Source organism: Accipiter gentilis, chromosome 18, assembly GCF_929443795.1.
Source record: "Accipiter gentilis chromosome 18, bAccGen1.1, whole genome shotgun sequence".
In the NCBI taxonomy this organism is placed as follows: Eukaryota; Metazoa; Chordata; class Aves; order Accipitriformes; family Accipitridae; genus Astur; species Astur gentilis.
This window is the reverse complement of record NC_064897.1, coordinates 20,351,273-20,369,089: the sequence shown is the minus strand read 5'-3', so window position 1 is coordinate 20,369,089 and position 17,817 is coordinate 20,351,273. Positions and strand designations below refer to the sequence as shown.

The following is a 17,817-nucleotide window of genomic DNA, read 5'->3' as shown; positions in this document are numbered from 1 at the left end:
TAGCTGGGGCACAGGCCACAGAGCTGTGCTCATAGGGACCAAAGGCGAAAAGAATAAAGCTGTGAGATGATGCATACTGTTCTGCTCTCCAAATGCAAAATTAATTTGCCATTAAAGTATTTTTCGCACACGCCATTGGCATCTTCTCATAGCAACAGACCATACGGTTTTCACCGGCGACAAAAGCTTGAAGACACCACTGATGAGAGAGGGGCTTATGGCACTGCTCCTCATCCTTGAAGCTGGCTGTTGGGCTAGGTCTGAATGGCTCTTTGGCAGTTCCACCTCAAAATGGTTTAGTTTCTTTCTGGAAAAGAAAAAATAAAATAGTTGTCACTTGCTCTTAAATTGGATGCTTTCACTAGCAATGTTGGTGGCTAATTTCCCTGGAAGTTCAGCTGGAGACTTTCCAAGTGAGGTCCCATCTCTCCATGGAAAGGGCATCGATGGATTCAGTAGAGCTCCATGCTGGTTTGCAGATCTCTCTGCATGCAGCTCAGAGCAGGATCCAGCCCTTCTTTTAACGGTTCTGCATAAGAGCTTTAGTTTTGCTTCTAATAAGCCATGTATTACGTTGCTTAATTATGCCTTCTTCTATGAGCTTCATTAGGAACCACAAGTACTCTGAGGTTTGGGGGAGAAAATTTATATACATATTGGGGGAAGCATATGTGCGTGTAGATAATATACACATCATTTATGCATGGGGCTAGAATATAATTTTGAAAGTTGGCTAAACTTTTACATGCTTGAACTGCAGTAAAAAAGATCCACCTTTCATCAGCCTTCTCTGCTGCCAACAAGGGACAGGAAAAGGTCGACTGGCTGGCTTGCAGAGCCTGTCATTGCCGAAGTCGGGGTGAAAGATGTATGTGCTAAGTTTGGAGGGGCTGGATCCTTAAATAGGGGCAAGAATCGGGTGCAAAGCACCTGTTGAGTGCCGTAAGTCTGACTGATACCCAAGATTTTGCAACATTTGCACCCTGGTGCATACGGGGAGCGGGGAACTGCCGTTACCTGTTTGACCTTCCGTCATGCCGCTGGCTGCGCTGTGGTACAAGGACCATGAAGAAGGGGGAAGGCCACCCGGGGAAGTCACCCGTGGAGAAGGCGCGGTTCTGGAATCTGTTCCTGTGGGGTTTGCCCTCTCGGTGGAGTGTCATTGTTCGTGTTTCTCCTCTTTTTCTTTTCTTCTCTTTCCATTTTGGATTGCGCTGCCTTGCAGAAGTTTATGGATGCGGAGAACAAAGCACTGGCTGAGCATAATTCCTGCTGTAATTTCTGCATAGCCCCAGACCTTGACCTCTTCGGTACTCTTTAATCGTATTGTCGCTGTCAGCTCATGTGCATTTAAGCACGTTTAAAGCGCATCAGCCCCACGCTGATGCCTCCCTGGAAAGTTTTCCTTCATCTCCCCCAGTGAACAAAAGGGAGAAGCGGGGTGCAGCGTTGGTGGGGGGGGGGGGGGGAACACAAGGCGGGAAGACGATTTATTTTACGGTGATGTTCGCATCCAAAGGTATCTCTTCGGAGCGGGGTGCTTTGATTCTGAGCGTACTAAATTGAGGTTGCCTGGGGAAAAAAAACCCAACAAAAACCCCCCAAACCACGCAGACGCCGCTAACGGGTAAACCAGCGCGGGGCTGTCGGACGCCCGGGAGCATCGCGGGGTGCTCCGGGGCGCTTGAGCCGCTCTCGAAGGCATTTTTACCGCGACGCTACAGGAGGGAGCCGGGCGCGGTGGAGACCAGAACCAGCCCCGGCTCCCGCGTCCCGGCGGTCCCCCTTGACGCCTGGGCGGGGGGCGTGGCGCGGCAGGGCGTGGCGGCGGAGGGGTGGGGTGGGGGCGTGGCGGCGGGTGCGGCGCGGCGATTGGCGGGTTGGCGGAGGGGCGTGTCGCGGGGAGGGGGGGGGGGGGACCGGGCGTGGGCGGCCGGGAGTTTCCCACAATGCCCCGCTGCAGTGCGGCCGCCGATGGATGCTGCGCGGCCGCGCTGCCATTTGCAGCCGCCGCGGCTCGCAGCGCGCCCCGCGGCCCCGCCGGCAGCGGCCCCCCGGTCACCGCCGCCCCCCCACCCCAGCGCCTGCAGCCGCCGGCCGCCCCCCGCCTGCCCCCCCCTAGTCCCACTCCTCCTCTTCCTCGTCGGTTCTACTGCCCCGCCGCAATGAACCCCCCCGCCGCGGCCGGCGGGGAGGAGACGGGGGCGGCGGGTGGCGGCGGCTGCCGGGGGGCCGAGGGCGGTGGGGAGGCGGCGGGTGCCGCCGGGGTCCCCGAGGAGCCGGGGCTGTCGGCGGCAGACGAGTCCCTGGAGGAGAAGCTGCGGAGCCTCACCTTCAGGAAGCAGGTGTCCTACAGGTGGGTGCCGGGCGGGCGGGGTACCCTCCGGCCGCCCTCGGTGTCCCTCCCGGGGGCATCTCCCGGGTACGGGGTGCCCGCGGGTGGGGAGGCGGCAGGCGGGGTCCGGCGGCGGTGCGGCCGGGCAGCGGCGTGGGGGCAGCACCCTGGAGCCCGAGGGGGCTCTTTCTTCATCCCAAAGCCTAATTGACGTCCCTCCTCCCCGCACCGGCGTTCCGTTAAGCGAGCGGGCTGCTCCCGGCCCCGCCGCTGCCGTCAGGTTTGCGGTGCTCCTCCGGCGCGGCGGCGCCGGGGGAGATGGAGAGAGAGACGGTGTACCGGGGGTGAACTTCAGAGTTACTCGGAGAGAGTCAGGGATCTTGCGCGGCTGCCAGGGGAATAGGTCTGTCCTTACGCTTTGCCCTTTTCAATAAAATCACGGCCGCCCGTGTGCCCGGCGCCTCCAAACGCTCGCTAAAGGGATCGGAAAAACGCTTCTGGTGGCATCGCTGCTCCCGAGCGGGGTTTCTCCGTGGGAAGTCTCCCGGAGCGCGGGTCCCCCCTCTCTGCCCGCTCCCCACCCGTGCCGGTAGCCGTTGCGTAAGCCCCAGCGGTTGAAAAGATCGGTGGGCTGCTCTGCCCCACACCCCCACGCGTGTCCGCGGGGCGAGGGCCGAGAGCGGGCAGGGAGCGGGGTGCCGCATGACGTGCTGTGACCGAAGCAGGGTGTTACTTTCACAGCCAGGGTCTTGGATTTTTATGGCTGTGCGTTTATCCCGTGTCTCTGATGTCAAATAAATGGGTTTCTTCCTTCTGTAGAAATACACCTGTACGAAGGGGACGTTGGTGGGGTTTGTCTGCTTTTTCTGTTACCACCCAAGATCTGTTAACGGGCAGCAGGGGCTGAAAGTGATTGCTGTCTGAGAAGCTTCATGCCAAAAAGTTCTCAAGTCTTACCTAATTCTGGCAGCTTTCTGGCTGCAAAGCCCCAGCAGAGGCAGCACACCATCAGTAACCAGTATTTTAGCGTGCTTAGAGATGAGCCCTCTTGACTGGGAAGATGGAAAATACAGAGCTGCTACTTAGTTTGTCTCTGCAAGGGAAGAGTGCCTCTAGGTCTAGGTAAGTTAGCTGAAGAATCTCCCCTAATGCGGATATGCTTCTTTCTTATGTGCTGTCAATTCACGTTTGAGGTAGCTTAGTAATGGTTTGAGTCTCTGCATGTGGTAGGGCTTAAATGTGATGTAATTAAACACTCTCCATAGCTGAAGTTTTATATAATAGTTCATGTATGCAGAAAGACTTCCCCGTTAGGGCTGATGGTCTCACTGGTGAGTGTGAAGTTTGGGATGATTCATACTAGACTCAGTAAGGTGAGTGATGTGAAAAGGAAAACTTGCTGGACACCTAAAGAGCATTACGTCAGTCATTTCTCGGTATTTTTGCATCTCTACCCTGACAGTTTTCCTAGCGCATGCCGGTTAGGGGCAAGTTGTCTACTGCAGGTAAAGGCAGATTCTGTAGGTGGGCTGTTGATGTAGTTGCTAATGAGACAGGTTTGCTAATGTGTCTACGCTTGGTACAGAAGGCATGGTGTTTGCAATAAATCTTGGAGGTGCTCTATTCAGACTCTAAATTTTCTTTTTTATTTCATTAAATTTGGCATCTTCCCCTCCTTTTCTTTTGGGTCCTGTGCCCCATTAATATCTTGGGAGGATGTTAAAATCTGTTTATAATGTCCTGTTATTTAGATTATCTAGAAGTGTGTTAAAGATATGGGTATTCTTGAAGTTTTCTGCACAGTTGATATTTGTAAGAGTTTTATAATAAACACTCGTAGGAGGAAATGCAGGGGTTTTTTTTTCTCTTCTTTCTCCTGCCTCTCCTCTCCTCCATCTAGGCAAGTGTAGAACAAGTCCTGAAGCTTCAGATTATAAAAGCCTTTTCCTAAGCATCTCTTGATGCATATTACTCATTCTACTTGACTTAGGATATGTGTGAGAAAGTGCCTTTTCTCTGCATACTTGGATTTCCACACCTTTTCTTCTTTTGGAGCTGGTTTCCTACAAATAATGTGCAGTCTCTCATTTATCCACAATGAGAATAATCTGAGTAGGTAGAAGAGTAGGAAACTTCCACAAAAGACCTCCACTGGGCTCTCCACACCCTGCACTCCCAGACTCCTTAAATTGCTACCGTTTCTCTTAGTAAATTATGGTGCTGGAACACATTTGTAAATGTAAATGACTATATTATGTACAGGAAAATCTATTTATGTTGGCACTTGGACTCCCTTATCCACTGGTACAATAGAAACTACTCAAGGCTTCACAGAGACTTTCAAACAGCTCATTTAGGATTCTCTATGCAGGGGCATTACACTGACATACACCCATATATCTGTATTTATACATGCAGAAAAAACCAACAGTTGGAACTTGCTTAAAATAATAAAGATTCATGAAAATGCACGTTAAAAAAATCTGTTGGTGGCAACTGAAGGAATGAAATGGGTGGTTGGAAGAGGTCAAGGTATTGTCACAAGGGAAAAAAGGAAGAAGAAAAATATTTCCTGTGCCAATTTTATGTTAATCATTCCCTATTATGAAACTGTATTTACCTGAGCCTGGCTTAAGGTCTTATCTCCCCCCCCCCCCTTTTTTTTTTTTGTTGCTAAACAGCAACTGCTTTCATTGTAATGCAGATCTATTTAGCTAATGCCATAGTTGTTGCATACAAATAACTTGTTAGTTTCTCTAGAATTGTACCAAAACTGTGAGTAACATAGTTCAGAAAACGAGCCAGTGGCTCACAATGCAGAAACTGCTCTATTACATACATAATGATTTTGTGTAGTAAATACCGGTGTAGGCATGTTTGTCCCCCATATTGAACCAGCGGGAGGAAAAAACTGGCTTTAAATAACCCAGGTGTGCCTCATAGGGAGCTCAAACTCCCTTGACCTTGCCGTGCTCCCTGCCATACCCACCCTGCACCTGACATTCATCAAGCTTGTTGTCTGTACCAAAAGCTCATCATTCTGTTAAGAGTAGATGTTTGCTTGCTGGTTTTTTTCCTAGGGATATGCTGTAATTATGTATATATACACAGTGGGGATATGCCACTTATCTGTGCTCGTGTGTGAGCTAATGGGTTTAAAGTGTGCCTGTTTCTGTGTGTGTGTGTGTGCTGCCAACACACATCCCTTAAGTGGATCTTAATTTGCAGACGGGGTGCCTGACGTGATAGGGGTGCTGCTGCCGGAGCTCAGCCGGGGGGTACAGGCCTGGTGAGGGAAGGAAGGAAGGAAGGGTGGTCAGCAATCAGAAGTGTCCATCCCTTGATGAGGGGTGTCTTGCAGAGCTGGTCCCTGTGCAGAGAGAATGAAAACTCGGAGAAATGGTCTCTCTTTTCAGCCTCATGCACTTCAATGAGGCCAACACTTAATAATTGAATGCTAACATCAGAATGCCAACAGCTAAGCAGGAATTTTTAGGGCTAATTTTTTACCCTACAAAAATGGAATTAAGTATCTTAAAGGTGTTTTGGCTTTTCTGCTTAAAACCTGAACTACGGGCTCACAAAATGAATTATTTTTTTCATAAACTGATAGAACCAAAAGTTCAGTTTCCCACCCCACTAGGAATAAATTGGCAAATGAAAAAAGTTATTAAATATGTACCCCTGTCAGAGAGAAATGCTCTCTACAGATTGGTTCTTGGAGTAGTATTTACCCCTACATTTCTAGACCTGGCAGAATGTTTACGAGACATTGAAACACAAAGCTGGTGGGTAAACTTTTCTTTCCTTTTAATTTTTATTATTTTGTCACTGCAAAGATCTGTGAGGAATCTCATGGTCTCTTTTAGCTAAAATAGAAATTAAAGTAGCTTTCCCAAAGTACTGCTTGAAGTGAAGAGAAATTCAGATTATACCAAAGAGATGCTCACTAAGAATATTTCCACAATAAAAAGCTACAGCTAGAGAAAACGTTGGAAATGAAGCTCTATCTGGCAGGTTTCCTGTAGGTGTTTGCGGATCTAAAAATTTATCTGAAATGCAGTTTTGTCATTTAATTGTTTAAGCTTAGAGAAATAATAAAAAGTAACCCCCCCCCCCCCCCGCCAAACCCCGAAACCAAACAAAACCCACCACCCCAAAACCACCAACACAAGCCAAAAAGCAAACCAACCAAAACCACCTATAATGGAAATGGGTTTTAATTTCTTCCTACTATTTAGAAATCCAGAGAATCTTGATTAGTGGCATTGTAAGTTTTAAGTTGTAAGTATTACAACTTTTGTGAGAGCTCAGTTGGCGTTTGGCAAACACTTGTCACTAGGGAGTAGTTTATCTAGAGAAATGTGATTTCATTTTGACCAAGTGGAGAGATCCTGCTTGACGCAGCAGGCGGCAGGCTTTAGGATTCTTCCTTGCACATGGCTTGGGGATTTCCAGAAGTGGGGCTGTAACAAATCGTCTCGGCGTCCTGTGCCGCTAATAGGCAGTGGGTTGGCAGCTTGGTTATCGTGCTTCGCCTTTGGCTAAGGCGGCTTGCCTGAGCAGGGAATCGGGCGTTTACTTTTAGTAATGAAAGCGGCTGGAGGTGCTGGTTTTCTTAACTCACCATGTCTGTTGGCTGTCCAGTTCCACCCAGGAATGTTGCTGTCTAAAATAGGTGGTTTGAGTTTCCTTGGCTGATGTTTCTCCCCGACTTGCCAAATGAATCTGTTTGGGATGTGCCTTGTGTGCCTTCCCGACCCTTCCTCTGCAAGCAGAAGCCAAGAATCGAGCTGACCTCTCCTTCTGCACCATCAGCAATAACTGCTTGTCTGTTGTGGCAAAAAGTAGCTAGAGTTATAATTAGAGTAGTTTTGTTACTGCATTTGAAGGGGAAAAAGTTACAGCAGAGAAATCCTGGGAAATCCCTGATTACACAAGCCTCATCACTGTTGATGAGCATATAAGTACCTGGGATTACAGATGGGGCCTTAGACCGAAATAGAAATTTAAGGATAGGAAATATCCTTATTTTTTGCTTCACTTATTTACAGACATGATAATGATCATAAAACACACATCACTTCTCAGTAAATATTAAATAGAGACAGGATGGTAGAGGTGTCTCCTATTACTAAGACTTCATTATTTTATGAAACATGACAGCATTTACTAGTGTACTGTGAAGCATTATAAATAATTAAAGCTGAATGACATTTGTGAAAATGAAAACATCCAACACAGCCTTTTGATCTTTTGATTGTGTTGATGCCTTTTACTTGAGTTTCCTTGAATCTTAATACATCCTATTTCTATAAACGAGTGAGGTTCTTCTGCATGAAAATGATGGATGAATTTTTATCTTCTACCAAATGTCAAGAAAATAATTCTCACTTTCTGGCCTAATCCCATAAGACCTGCTTACAACTGTCTTTAAGAGTTTCAGGTATGTACTGTACAGAGTTGTTACCACCCACCCGCATAACAGTGACTCAATTTACTTTGTCACCCAAAACATCCATCACCATTTTATCACTTTCTCCCAAAGCGTATCGCTGGACATTTTTGGTACACGAAAGGGCCGTCATGAAGCTCTTTCTTTTATAAAGCTTTGAGGTGGAAGTTCTGTGTCGGAGCAAAATGCAGAAAAAGGCTAGGATGGTTCAGAAACAAGAATAATACTATGGGGAAACCAGGCTGACATTTAAAGTTCCCTCCAGACTTCAAGATGCAGCTGCAAGTCTGGCCATCGATGTCTCTAGGTCATGCAAAGTAAAAGGACTGTCTTTGAATTTAGAGCATGTCTTGTGTTCTCCCTTCTGTATCTGAGGTTAGCAGCACTTTACAAAAGACACGTTATGAATGATAACTCTGGGTAAAGCTACATGTGAGCTGCAGCGGAATTACGTACATACTTGGGAAGAGATAAATGCATCAGTGATTTGAAAGGGGGAGCCTCTAAGAGTGCATAATAAAGCTGTTGTGTAGCACAGGCATGGGCCTGTAGACTCAGATTGCCCTGGGACTGTTGCAGGTGGAAAATTTCATTGCGTAAAAAATGCTGAATCAGATGCCACGTAACTTTTGATGGGGTGGAAAAATGCTTTTATTCTGACTAGTCCTTTGGAAGAAATGAGCAGGTAGTCAGTTCTTGCCTGGGTCAGTCATGGGGCTGATGGAATGATTTGCTTGAAGCCTCACCGGGCTTTTGTCAGTTTTTTCTGTTGTGTGGGTTGTTGTTTGTTTTTTTCCAACTTGACCAAGATGTTGGGAAGGTGATGCGTATGTACAGCAGTCTTGTGTGGTCTTCCTGCTGCTTTATCAGTAAATCCAGCACAGTCTGGGAATGAAATACCAACTATCAGCCAAAGGATTTCCCAGATATTAAGGACAAGAGGGAAGGGGAAAGAAGAAGAAAATAATCAGGCAAGGGAGGCTCACAGCTTTGTGGCAACCTCTTCTAGTTACACAACTGATAACAAGGAACTTTGCCTTGGAATAAAACGGCTGTGGAAAGTTGGAGCTCCTTTTTGTGTCTCAGTCTCTACAAAGTTGTTTTGTTTCTTAAAAATATTTGTACGTGGGAGTGATGCATTAACTCAATTATACTGTTCACCTGCATGCCCCTGATGTTTGAGCTGTCCCCACTCCCCCTTGTGGTTTTTGAACGATTTGACCATTTGTTGCTCTTAACAGAGAAAAGCTGTATGGGTCTGGGCATATATGAAAAAACATTTAAGAGTACATTAGGAGAAGACCATGTATGTGTACAGAGTCTATAGGAGCCCCCACGTGGGTTAGTGCTGGGTATTTGATGGCTGTGTATGGGTAAGGTGACATCATGGTAAGTAGCTTCAGGGTGAAGGACATGGGGATGGAGGACTCTGCTGCGTGTTTTGCAGGTGGCAGCTATGTGGGAAAACCATCTGTACACTCTACTAAATAATTGCTGGACCTTGTGTGGGCTGAGGAAAGTGTACCAGCGTGAGCTGTGTGTTCGGGAGCCTCGGTGCGTGCTCTGTATAAATGCCCAGGAATGTAAGATGAAGGGATGTCATTATGTTGCTAATTTAGCCTATGGTGTGCAGTTTTCCTCCCTTTATTTAACTGTCCTTTCTTTGGAGGTAATACATATTTATGCATATAAAATGTTAATATATTTGCTCATTGTCTGACAGAAGGTGCTGTGCCAAGAGCCGAGTCCAAGGTTTGCAAGTCCAGCTAAAGCCACCAGGTCTCTCTGGTTTCACTTCCCATTTCTACCTTTACTGCACTTTTTATTTCTCTTTTTCTGCTTCTCTTGGTGTGGACATGCTGGCCTGTGAGCATAACTGCTTCCCTGGTGCCTGTGTTGTGCCAGCCCCTGAATTCTCCCGTAACCCTGTCTCTCAGGGTGCTGAGCTTCTGGTAAGGCCGTTGCTGATGCACGTGCAACCCGCTTTATGCCACCAACAGGGAAGTCGATAGCATTTCAGCCAACACATAAAGGCTTTTTTGTTGCCTCTCTGGAAACTTGTCTTTTGCATTTTGCCTGTAAATGAATTCAGGGAGGATTTTGTTGGTGAACATTAAGATGCGTGTGGCCATCACACCAGCACCACCTTGTCTCTCTGTGATCCTGCACAGCCTTCCCTATCCAGACTGTGCCTGAATCCTTCTCTGAAGGTAACACTGGAGTTGGGGTGACTGTGGTTAGGAAGGAAGGTGGGTTTTTTCACCTTAAATCTCACTACACTTGTTTCTGTTACAAAAGAACTCAACCCCCTATCTTGGTCTGCAGAAGAGACCCACAAATGGAGTAGGAGACAACGTAGTGTCAAAGAAGTGGCTGTTTGGGTTTTTTAACACCAAAAAATCTAGTGTGCTGGTCAGAGCCTTACCTCAAACAAAAAAAAGTCTAATACTTGTCCATTATACTTCGTCTCAGCTTTTTCCACCTGTGAGGCTGTAACCTGTATGTGATAATACCTACTTAACAAAGGCAGTGTAGGACTGATTCTCTGTAAATCCACTTTGAGAAACAAAGGAAGATAAAGTGACTTATTTAAGATGGCAGATGGTGTCTGTGTGACCAAGTGGGAACAGATCCTCAACCCTAGTTCTAACAGCAAGGCCTCTCATCCAGGTTAAAAGGAGAGGGGAACAGAAGAGAATTCGAATTGCAACTTTCAGAGAAAACCTGGAAGTTGGGGGAGAGGCAGAGGCCAGCTGTGCATGAATATTATGATTTGATCTTGTTTAGAGGACAATATACCTGAGTTTTACTTCTGAATTATTTGTGCATTGAGCAAATGGCAGGGTTCATTTTTAAAGAGCTATGGTAGCCTGAGGCGGCCACAGGGCACTAAGTGGTTCTTCTGAATGTCTCGGCACCTCCAACTAACTTACTGAAATGGCTCAGCATGAAGGTAGGTAAAGGGGTAGGTAAATGGGGGGAGGAAGGGAAAGATTTATTAGCTGGTTCTGAGGAACTAATGGTCACTAACTACTGCACTCTTGGCCAAGTAAGCTGGTGCAGGGCTGAGTCTGTACTCTGGGACTGAGCCTGGTATTTCCCTGATGCTTTCTGTACTGCGTTTTTGAGAAAGCTTGGTGGTTTGAAACACTTAAGCTAGGAAAAGACTTGGTAGTGAGGTCCTGAACCTTTCACCTCTGCATTTCCCTTGAAATGCAGCTCTGAATGGCACTGTCAGAATCCCCTTCCATTTAACAGTTGTTTGAAAGCTTGTCCAACTTCAAAATTTACAGTTCATAATGGGAAACTGCTCTTTTATCATCTGGGGCATCCACCCTTTTTTGAGGGGTTATGGCTTTAAGTTCCACCTAGAAATTTTTCCAGCTCACTGGCCCTACGTACAACCTGAGACTAGCCCTCATTGTTGCAGCCAAATGGCCATGTAGTCAGAGAGAACTGAGGTGTCTAATTGTACTTAGGTTTGAGGCATACTAACTTAACATGTCATTGCTCCTGCTGTGCACCTTTGTGGATAAACAGGAGATAGGAGAAGATGTAGGATGCTGCTCTCAGCAGGCTGCCGATAAGGTACATGCTATCAGCAGTGAGTTTACTCGTTAGCATTGGGGAATGGTACCACTGGCTGCCCTATAGCCTCAGCTGGGCTATAGATGCATCGGAGAGATAAATAATACTGATGGCTTTGGCTGTTTGACTGTATGTAAGAGCCCTTGGTGGAAAGATGTGGGCTTTTTTTGAATGTCTAGGGACCTGGAGGAAGGTGTTTAGTGGTGAGAGATGTAGGTGTGGATAGTGGAAATACGGTGAGTGAATGCCTTGTCTTGCTTTTCGTTATTTTCAGGTGAATAAAAAATTCTCCACTCCTCCCTCACCATTACTAAGGAATGTGTGTTTAATATGTAGGCCTAAAGTGTGTCGTCTTAGGGCTATATGATGATATATGACCGTTTGGGGGTATGATCTGACGGTTTTTACAGGAGGAGAAAAAGGAATTCTCATATTAAATATAGACATAAGAAGCACTACGCTTATGTAGTACTCGCTTCAAAATTTGTAATTTCACCAACTTCAAAATCTTTCACAATTGTGAGATTTGCTTCAATATTTCTAATTTTTCAAACATTTCTGAATTTGGCTTTTCATAAAAACAAACAGCAAAGCCCCTAATAGCTAGATTATCTGCCTTCTAAATTGTATGACTCATCAGGAAGCCTGACCCACTGGGGAGCATTTTCCAAGTGGGGCAGGGATTAAGCTTCAATTGCACAGATTCATCAAAGATGATGAGTTGAACATCTTAGAATCCCTCTGTGCTCTGAAACTGCTCCCTGATGTTGTGTAATATGCAGGAGAGGGGACTGCCTGTGATGCTGTGAGAGCTGCCATGGGGTTTCTGGGCACCATAGGAAAGGGTGAGGAAGCAAAATGGCTTTGAAGCCTGTTAGCATTAAAAGATGATGAGAAAATACCTTCCTGTCATCACTTTATTTCATTAGGTTGCTAATGAGTTTCCTCTAGGGATGGTAATGGGGTAGTTCTTATGCTTTTATCCAATTAGTGAATGATCTCAGGAGTATATCCTTTTGTTGTGAAAACACATTGAGTTTCATTCCACCTCAAGCACTGCATCCTGTAGATTCTCTGAAGGTGATGAAGTGCCATGTGTAGGTGCGTGCTAGGCCAGGTCCTTGGTTATTAATTGCTAATGTTAGCCTGATTTATGGTTTTGAGATGATGCCCTAGAGGACAATGGACTCTCCTGTGAAAGTAAGTGAAATGCCAAAGATGTGAATAAACTTTCATTATGAGTTTTGAGGTTGCTTGTAGGTTGAGACACTGAAAGAATTCACATGTTAAAAACCCATGTAGGTAGGAAACAAAAGAAAAGTGCCTTTGACGCTATTGCCTTAAGGGATATCCAGTACCAGTGTCTTGCCAGCTGCTTGTGCTCATAGGATCCTTTGCTGCTGGCACTGTAGTCACCTCCAGGTTTTAGCCTGATTTCAAATGACATTAAAGAAGGAATTAGCAACAGTACTGATGCAGCTGGCATGTTTGGTTGTGGGTGGCCTTCCATTAGTGAGAAGAACTTAAGCTATTCTTTATTTTTCATTCTTTCTCTGCAGGTAGCCACAGTTGGAACTGTCACTTCTCTTGCAGGGTGGTATATTTGGCTTTGGAACAGGTAGCTTCTTTGTTTTGTCCCTGGCCAGTTTGTACTGTGATAGAGTTTCTGGATTTATTTATTTTTGAGTTGCTCTCTCTCCCTTTTCATTCTGTAATGTGCCTTTGTTGCCCTACTTTCCTGACAAGACACCAGTGCTCTGTGTGGGTTTACGTACCTGGGGCTGTGTGGTGCATGGTGCGGTGAATGTAGAACACGAGCACATAAACATTGGGCTTCACATTCTACAAGGTTAGATTTAAGTTATTGAGCTTGCTCCAACAGTTTTTTTTCCTTCTTCCAAGGCTAGTGTGAGCTTTATAGTCCAGTGCTGCATCTCTGATTGTTTACTATCAAGATGCTCATGATAAGCTGCTTCCTTTCCCCTTTAGATTTGCAGTACTGAAAGATTTCAAGCCCTGTGGTGGTAGACTATGTTGCAGAGGCTGCAGAGTGGTTATGTACATGTTTTATGTGCAATTGGGCATAAATATAAAGGCTGTTTTTTGGACTTCTGTCAATGTAATGCAAACCTGTGGCAAAAAGGAGGAGGCACCAGTTGCCTTCTCCAGCTTTTCAGCTTTTCTTTTTTTTCCACCTTTTTCAGGTGTCGAAGAAATGCTGAAAGGTTCTCAACAAGCCCTGCTGATGCATAACAAACCGTGCTGGAGTAGACTCACAGTGGCTTGGATGTAGGGTAGTGTTGTGATGCTTGTGTGGACTCTCTTTTGGCCTTGATTCAGCCTGGACGGAAAACAGCAAAACAATGTTTTTCATTTCCTTGAGTCTGATGTGGGCCATATCACCATTTGATAAATGTGCTATGATTCAGAGTGAACAGCAAAATTACTGAGTGCTGGGTTATTTGGTCTCTGTCTTGTCAGCTCTTTATTTCTCTTCTTTCAGCATATAGCGGAAGGGATGACTAATGTTGGCTGTGATGCTGGGGCAGTTCTGGGCTGGATGGACCAATACAGCAGTTAAGATGCCCCCTTACAAAGTTTATATGTTGTGCTTAGAAACTGTTAACCTGATGACCCTCAGACAAGTGACCTAGGGGTGGCAGTTCTTTTCCAAAACATCTCCTTACCTGTCAAGCATTAATCCATTTGAGAGGGAGAAAACCTATAACCTTTAGCAGGGATGGCTGTTGACAGTCTGGCCTGGAAGACTTTGGTGCCCTCCAAAGGGAGGGCTGGCTGGAGCACCGCTTTTCTGCCTTCCAGAGAGGATACTGCACGTCTTTCCCTTTGGGAATAGCACGGGGTCTCCCAGCCCAACAGCAACCTTCTGTCCAGACCCCTCTTGGGGATGTGATAGCCATCAACAACATAAGCCAAGCATTATGTATGTTCATTCAAGCCTGTGGGCAGGCTCAAGCCAGAAGCACTTGGAGAAATACTCTCCAGGGCTGGGTGGACCAGAGAGGTTCTGTGTGAGCTCTCCCCTTAATGAATGTGTTTCAGAAAAAAAAATATGTTGATCTCTTTCTTTTTTTTTTATGGAGTAATTTCTGCTCCCTTTTTTCTTTTTTGAAAGACACATCTGTTGTCTGTAACTGGAAGAGATCTTTAGTATGACACACAAATATTTTTATTACCTCATATGTAGTCACCTAGAGTCGCCTATTCAAGATCAAGTAATGCATTCTTCCCAATTTTCACCTTGCGTCTGGTGGAAATGTGAGAGATCAGATAACAGGGAATTTAAAAGAAAAGGCTCCTCTAATCCCTTGGTTGGGCAATATGGTTTTTTCCTCCTTAATCCCTGGATTGCACAATACACTCTTCCCCCCCTTATCCCTACCTCCCTGGTGCCAAAAGGAAAGCAACCAAATGTAATTCTGCCATCAGCTCTGATGGGAATGTGAAAATAGCCTCAACCTGTTCATACAGTAGCTGCTTACATTTCCTATTCCCTTTTTTTGAAGGAAGACTTTGAGTTTTATGTTTATATTGGTACCTGGTCTTGTACCAAATTCAACTAAAACAAGCGTACACAGTGAACACAGAAGAAGGGTAAGCCACAGTTGCTGAACCCTGGTGTGGGGTCTCCTCTCTTTTCACAGCTACTGCTGTGTCTCTGCAGGAACAGAAGATATGATGACTGATTTTGGGAGGGAGATGGAAGGAAGAGGGGAGCTGACCTGTGGTTGTGAAAATGCTGGGTTCATTCCTCCTCGCTTCCTAATTGCTAAGGGCCATTGTTTGTTCAGGGAGAGTTGCAGCGCAGGCAGCGGCAGGGAAAGCTTTCATCACATACTGATTATGCCTTTCCTGACTTAGCAGAAAAAGAAGGTAATTCACTTTCTTTTGAGTCTTTGGCCTTTATCCTGAGATTACTCATGTCTTTTGCTTCCTGAAAATCGGAGATCATCTTCTTTCACATGTGAAGTGCCAAGATACCAGATGGCCTTGCCTTTCTGCCACCAATGACCTTATTTTACTATCCTCTGCAGCTGTGCATGGTACTAAATGAAAGCTGCAACTGCCTGTCTCCTGGAGGATGGGGACGTGGGCCCACAGCTGGGTCTGGGAGCTCTGGCGCATGCCTGCTTCTCCCATCTGCTTGTGTTTGGAGCTGTAGATCATACAAAGAAGTTTTGATCACTTCAGCCCCAGCCAGGCTTTTAGACCCTTTAGCTGACCAAAGACAGGCATTTCCAGTGGGTCACAAGCAATTATGAGATGAGATGGGGACAACGAGGGAGGGTGGGATGTCATGCTTAGCTTGTCCTAGGTAATGCTTTATAACAGCAATTTTTCCAACCTTGAAAGAGGCCATTAGCAATGTGAAACAGAGAAAGAAAAGGAGGAGGAAATAAGCTAGCATGGAAAAATCGTAGCCCAACTTACCCCGATTCGATCCAAAGGCTGAAAAAGAAAAAGACGTGAGTTCCCCTCCTGTAGGAGGAGCAGCCTGCTGTCTCAAAAGGCTGTTCCCTGGCAAGTCAGCTCTCCTGTCCATTCCTGCTGGCGATGGGGGAGGTCATGGCCAGAAAACACAAGGCTCTCCCGGGTCTTGCTGTGGCCAAGCCCTGCCTGGGCAGTGGCCCCCGCTTCCTGCGTGGTAGCCCCTTCCCCAGCCGCCCCTGCCCAAACATCCAGCGGGAGCTTTTTATTTCTGATTCTGTCATGCTGCAAAAGGTGTCACAATTTGTCAGGTGCTGAGAGATACTTGCTTGATGGAAATGTTGGTCCTATTGTGAATCAATCCTAACAGCTTCTCACAGCAAGGTTGTAAGACAATGAGGTGAATTTACTATGCAGGCAGGCAAAGCGGCTTCTATTGTGTGTGAAAACACAAATAATAGGAGGATAAATGCAAACCAGTGAGAATGTCTTAGCGTTAGGCGGTCGCAGGCACAACAGTGCACGTCAGCGTCTGACTCGAACGACGGAGGTGTACAAACAAGGCGGTGGTGGCAATGAGCAGGTATGCCTGATGAGGCTGAGCTGTGGGTACGTGCAAAAACACGAGGAAGACTTCAAAGACATTTTGCGAAGGGTCTGCTCAAATAAAGCAGCAATGGGAAAACACATGATTGTTCCTCAAGACAGTGACCCCTCATTCTAAATTAAGAGAAAACTGGGCATGAGGTAATGCTTGTGAAGGCATGGCTACATACACATTTGCTAGTAATTCCAGTCTTCTGTAATGGAAAAGTGTGGCTGAAAAATTCCCAGTGGAACTTTTTTTTTTTTAAGAATTGTGACATAATATTTTCCAACTGAAATCTTCTGGGGAAGATGCTGATTTTGTTTTCAAAAAAATAGATGAGCAACACATTAATGTATTCATCTTAACTGAAATATAGAATAGTTGATATTATAATTCCTTGGAATTTCTTCATGCTGAGTAATTTTTCACTCTGATTTAGAAGACATAAGTTATTTTGTTTTTATTGGGAACATGAGAATTTCCCAAAGAATGGAAATGCTGAGTTCTGGCAAGCCAAAGCTGTTATTTGGTAGAATCTGTGAAAGTATCTTGGTCATGATTAATTTTCTATGATAGAAATATGTTGTAATAACCATGTTTAGTGCTAATCAGCCCTGTGATACTTAGCCTCTCCTAAAGGACCAGAGACTGAATGAACAAGGAAGATGAATTGTCCTCTGACTGCTAGCAGGAGCCTCTTGATGTCATGATTAAAGTATATTATCAGAGTAATATTGGGTAGTGGATGGCCATCCACATTTTTATAGCTAAACAGAGGGGTCATTCTCCAGGGATGTCTGAAAGCTGAATGTACATCAGGTGTATGGTTAATGGTGGTGGTGTTTTTTCCTTTCCTCCTCTTTCTGAGACTATTCTGTGCCCAGGAGTCTGCCCCTGCAGCCACTGGCAGAATGCACCTGGTTAATAAAACCCCAAGTAGTCACTTATTGGACACTAACTCTTGCCTTACAGAGAATGAAAGCATTTGCTTATGTTAGGGCTGAAAAGGCTTCTGCCCTCAGGAAGTGTTGACCTGTTCTTTAGCCATTTCTGCTGTTCCTTTTTGACCACGGAGCAGTCAAATCGGCATTTACCCTCTCTCAGGGAGGGGTATCAGGGTGGTGGATCTTGGCCGGATGGTGGTCTCTCCCACCGTGCTCTGGTTGCTGGGTTTGCACCACGGTGTGCTCGGGTCAACGGGGTGAGAGTTTTGTAGAAGTCAACTTTCTGTGAGATTTGGATCTCAGGACTGAGGAGCTCCTATCCAACTAATCTGGGCAGTGGAGAAAGAGCACCAGTGTATTTTTAATGGCTCCATGTGGATGGTTGATGACTGTCTTCTGTTCCAGGCTGAATGGTGTTGGTAACTACAACCCAAAAAGGAATATAAATGACAGGCAA

The 17,817-nt window shown here is 45.8% G+C and overlaps 1 protein-coding gene across 5 annotated transcripts in view; it reads left to right on the top strand.

The window, feature by feature from the left end:
* Positions 1-2,165: 2,165 nt before the first annotated feature.
* The window catches only part of DGKI (diacylglycerol kinase iota), a 218,909-nt gene continuing 203,257 nt past the window's right edge, over positions 2,166-17,817 (top strand). For 4 of the 5 annotated variants that reach the window (XM_049821631.1, XM_049821632.1, XM_049821630.1 and 1 more), the window contains exon 1: positions 2,166-2,356. In XM_049821631.1, coding sequence (XP_049677588.1) covers positions 2,166-2,356 — 191 coding nt within the window. The remainder of the gene's footprint in view (positions 2,357-17,817) is intronic. The other variant, XM_049821635.1, reaches the window with a different exon arrangement.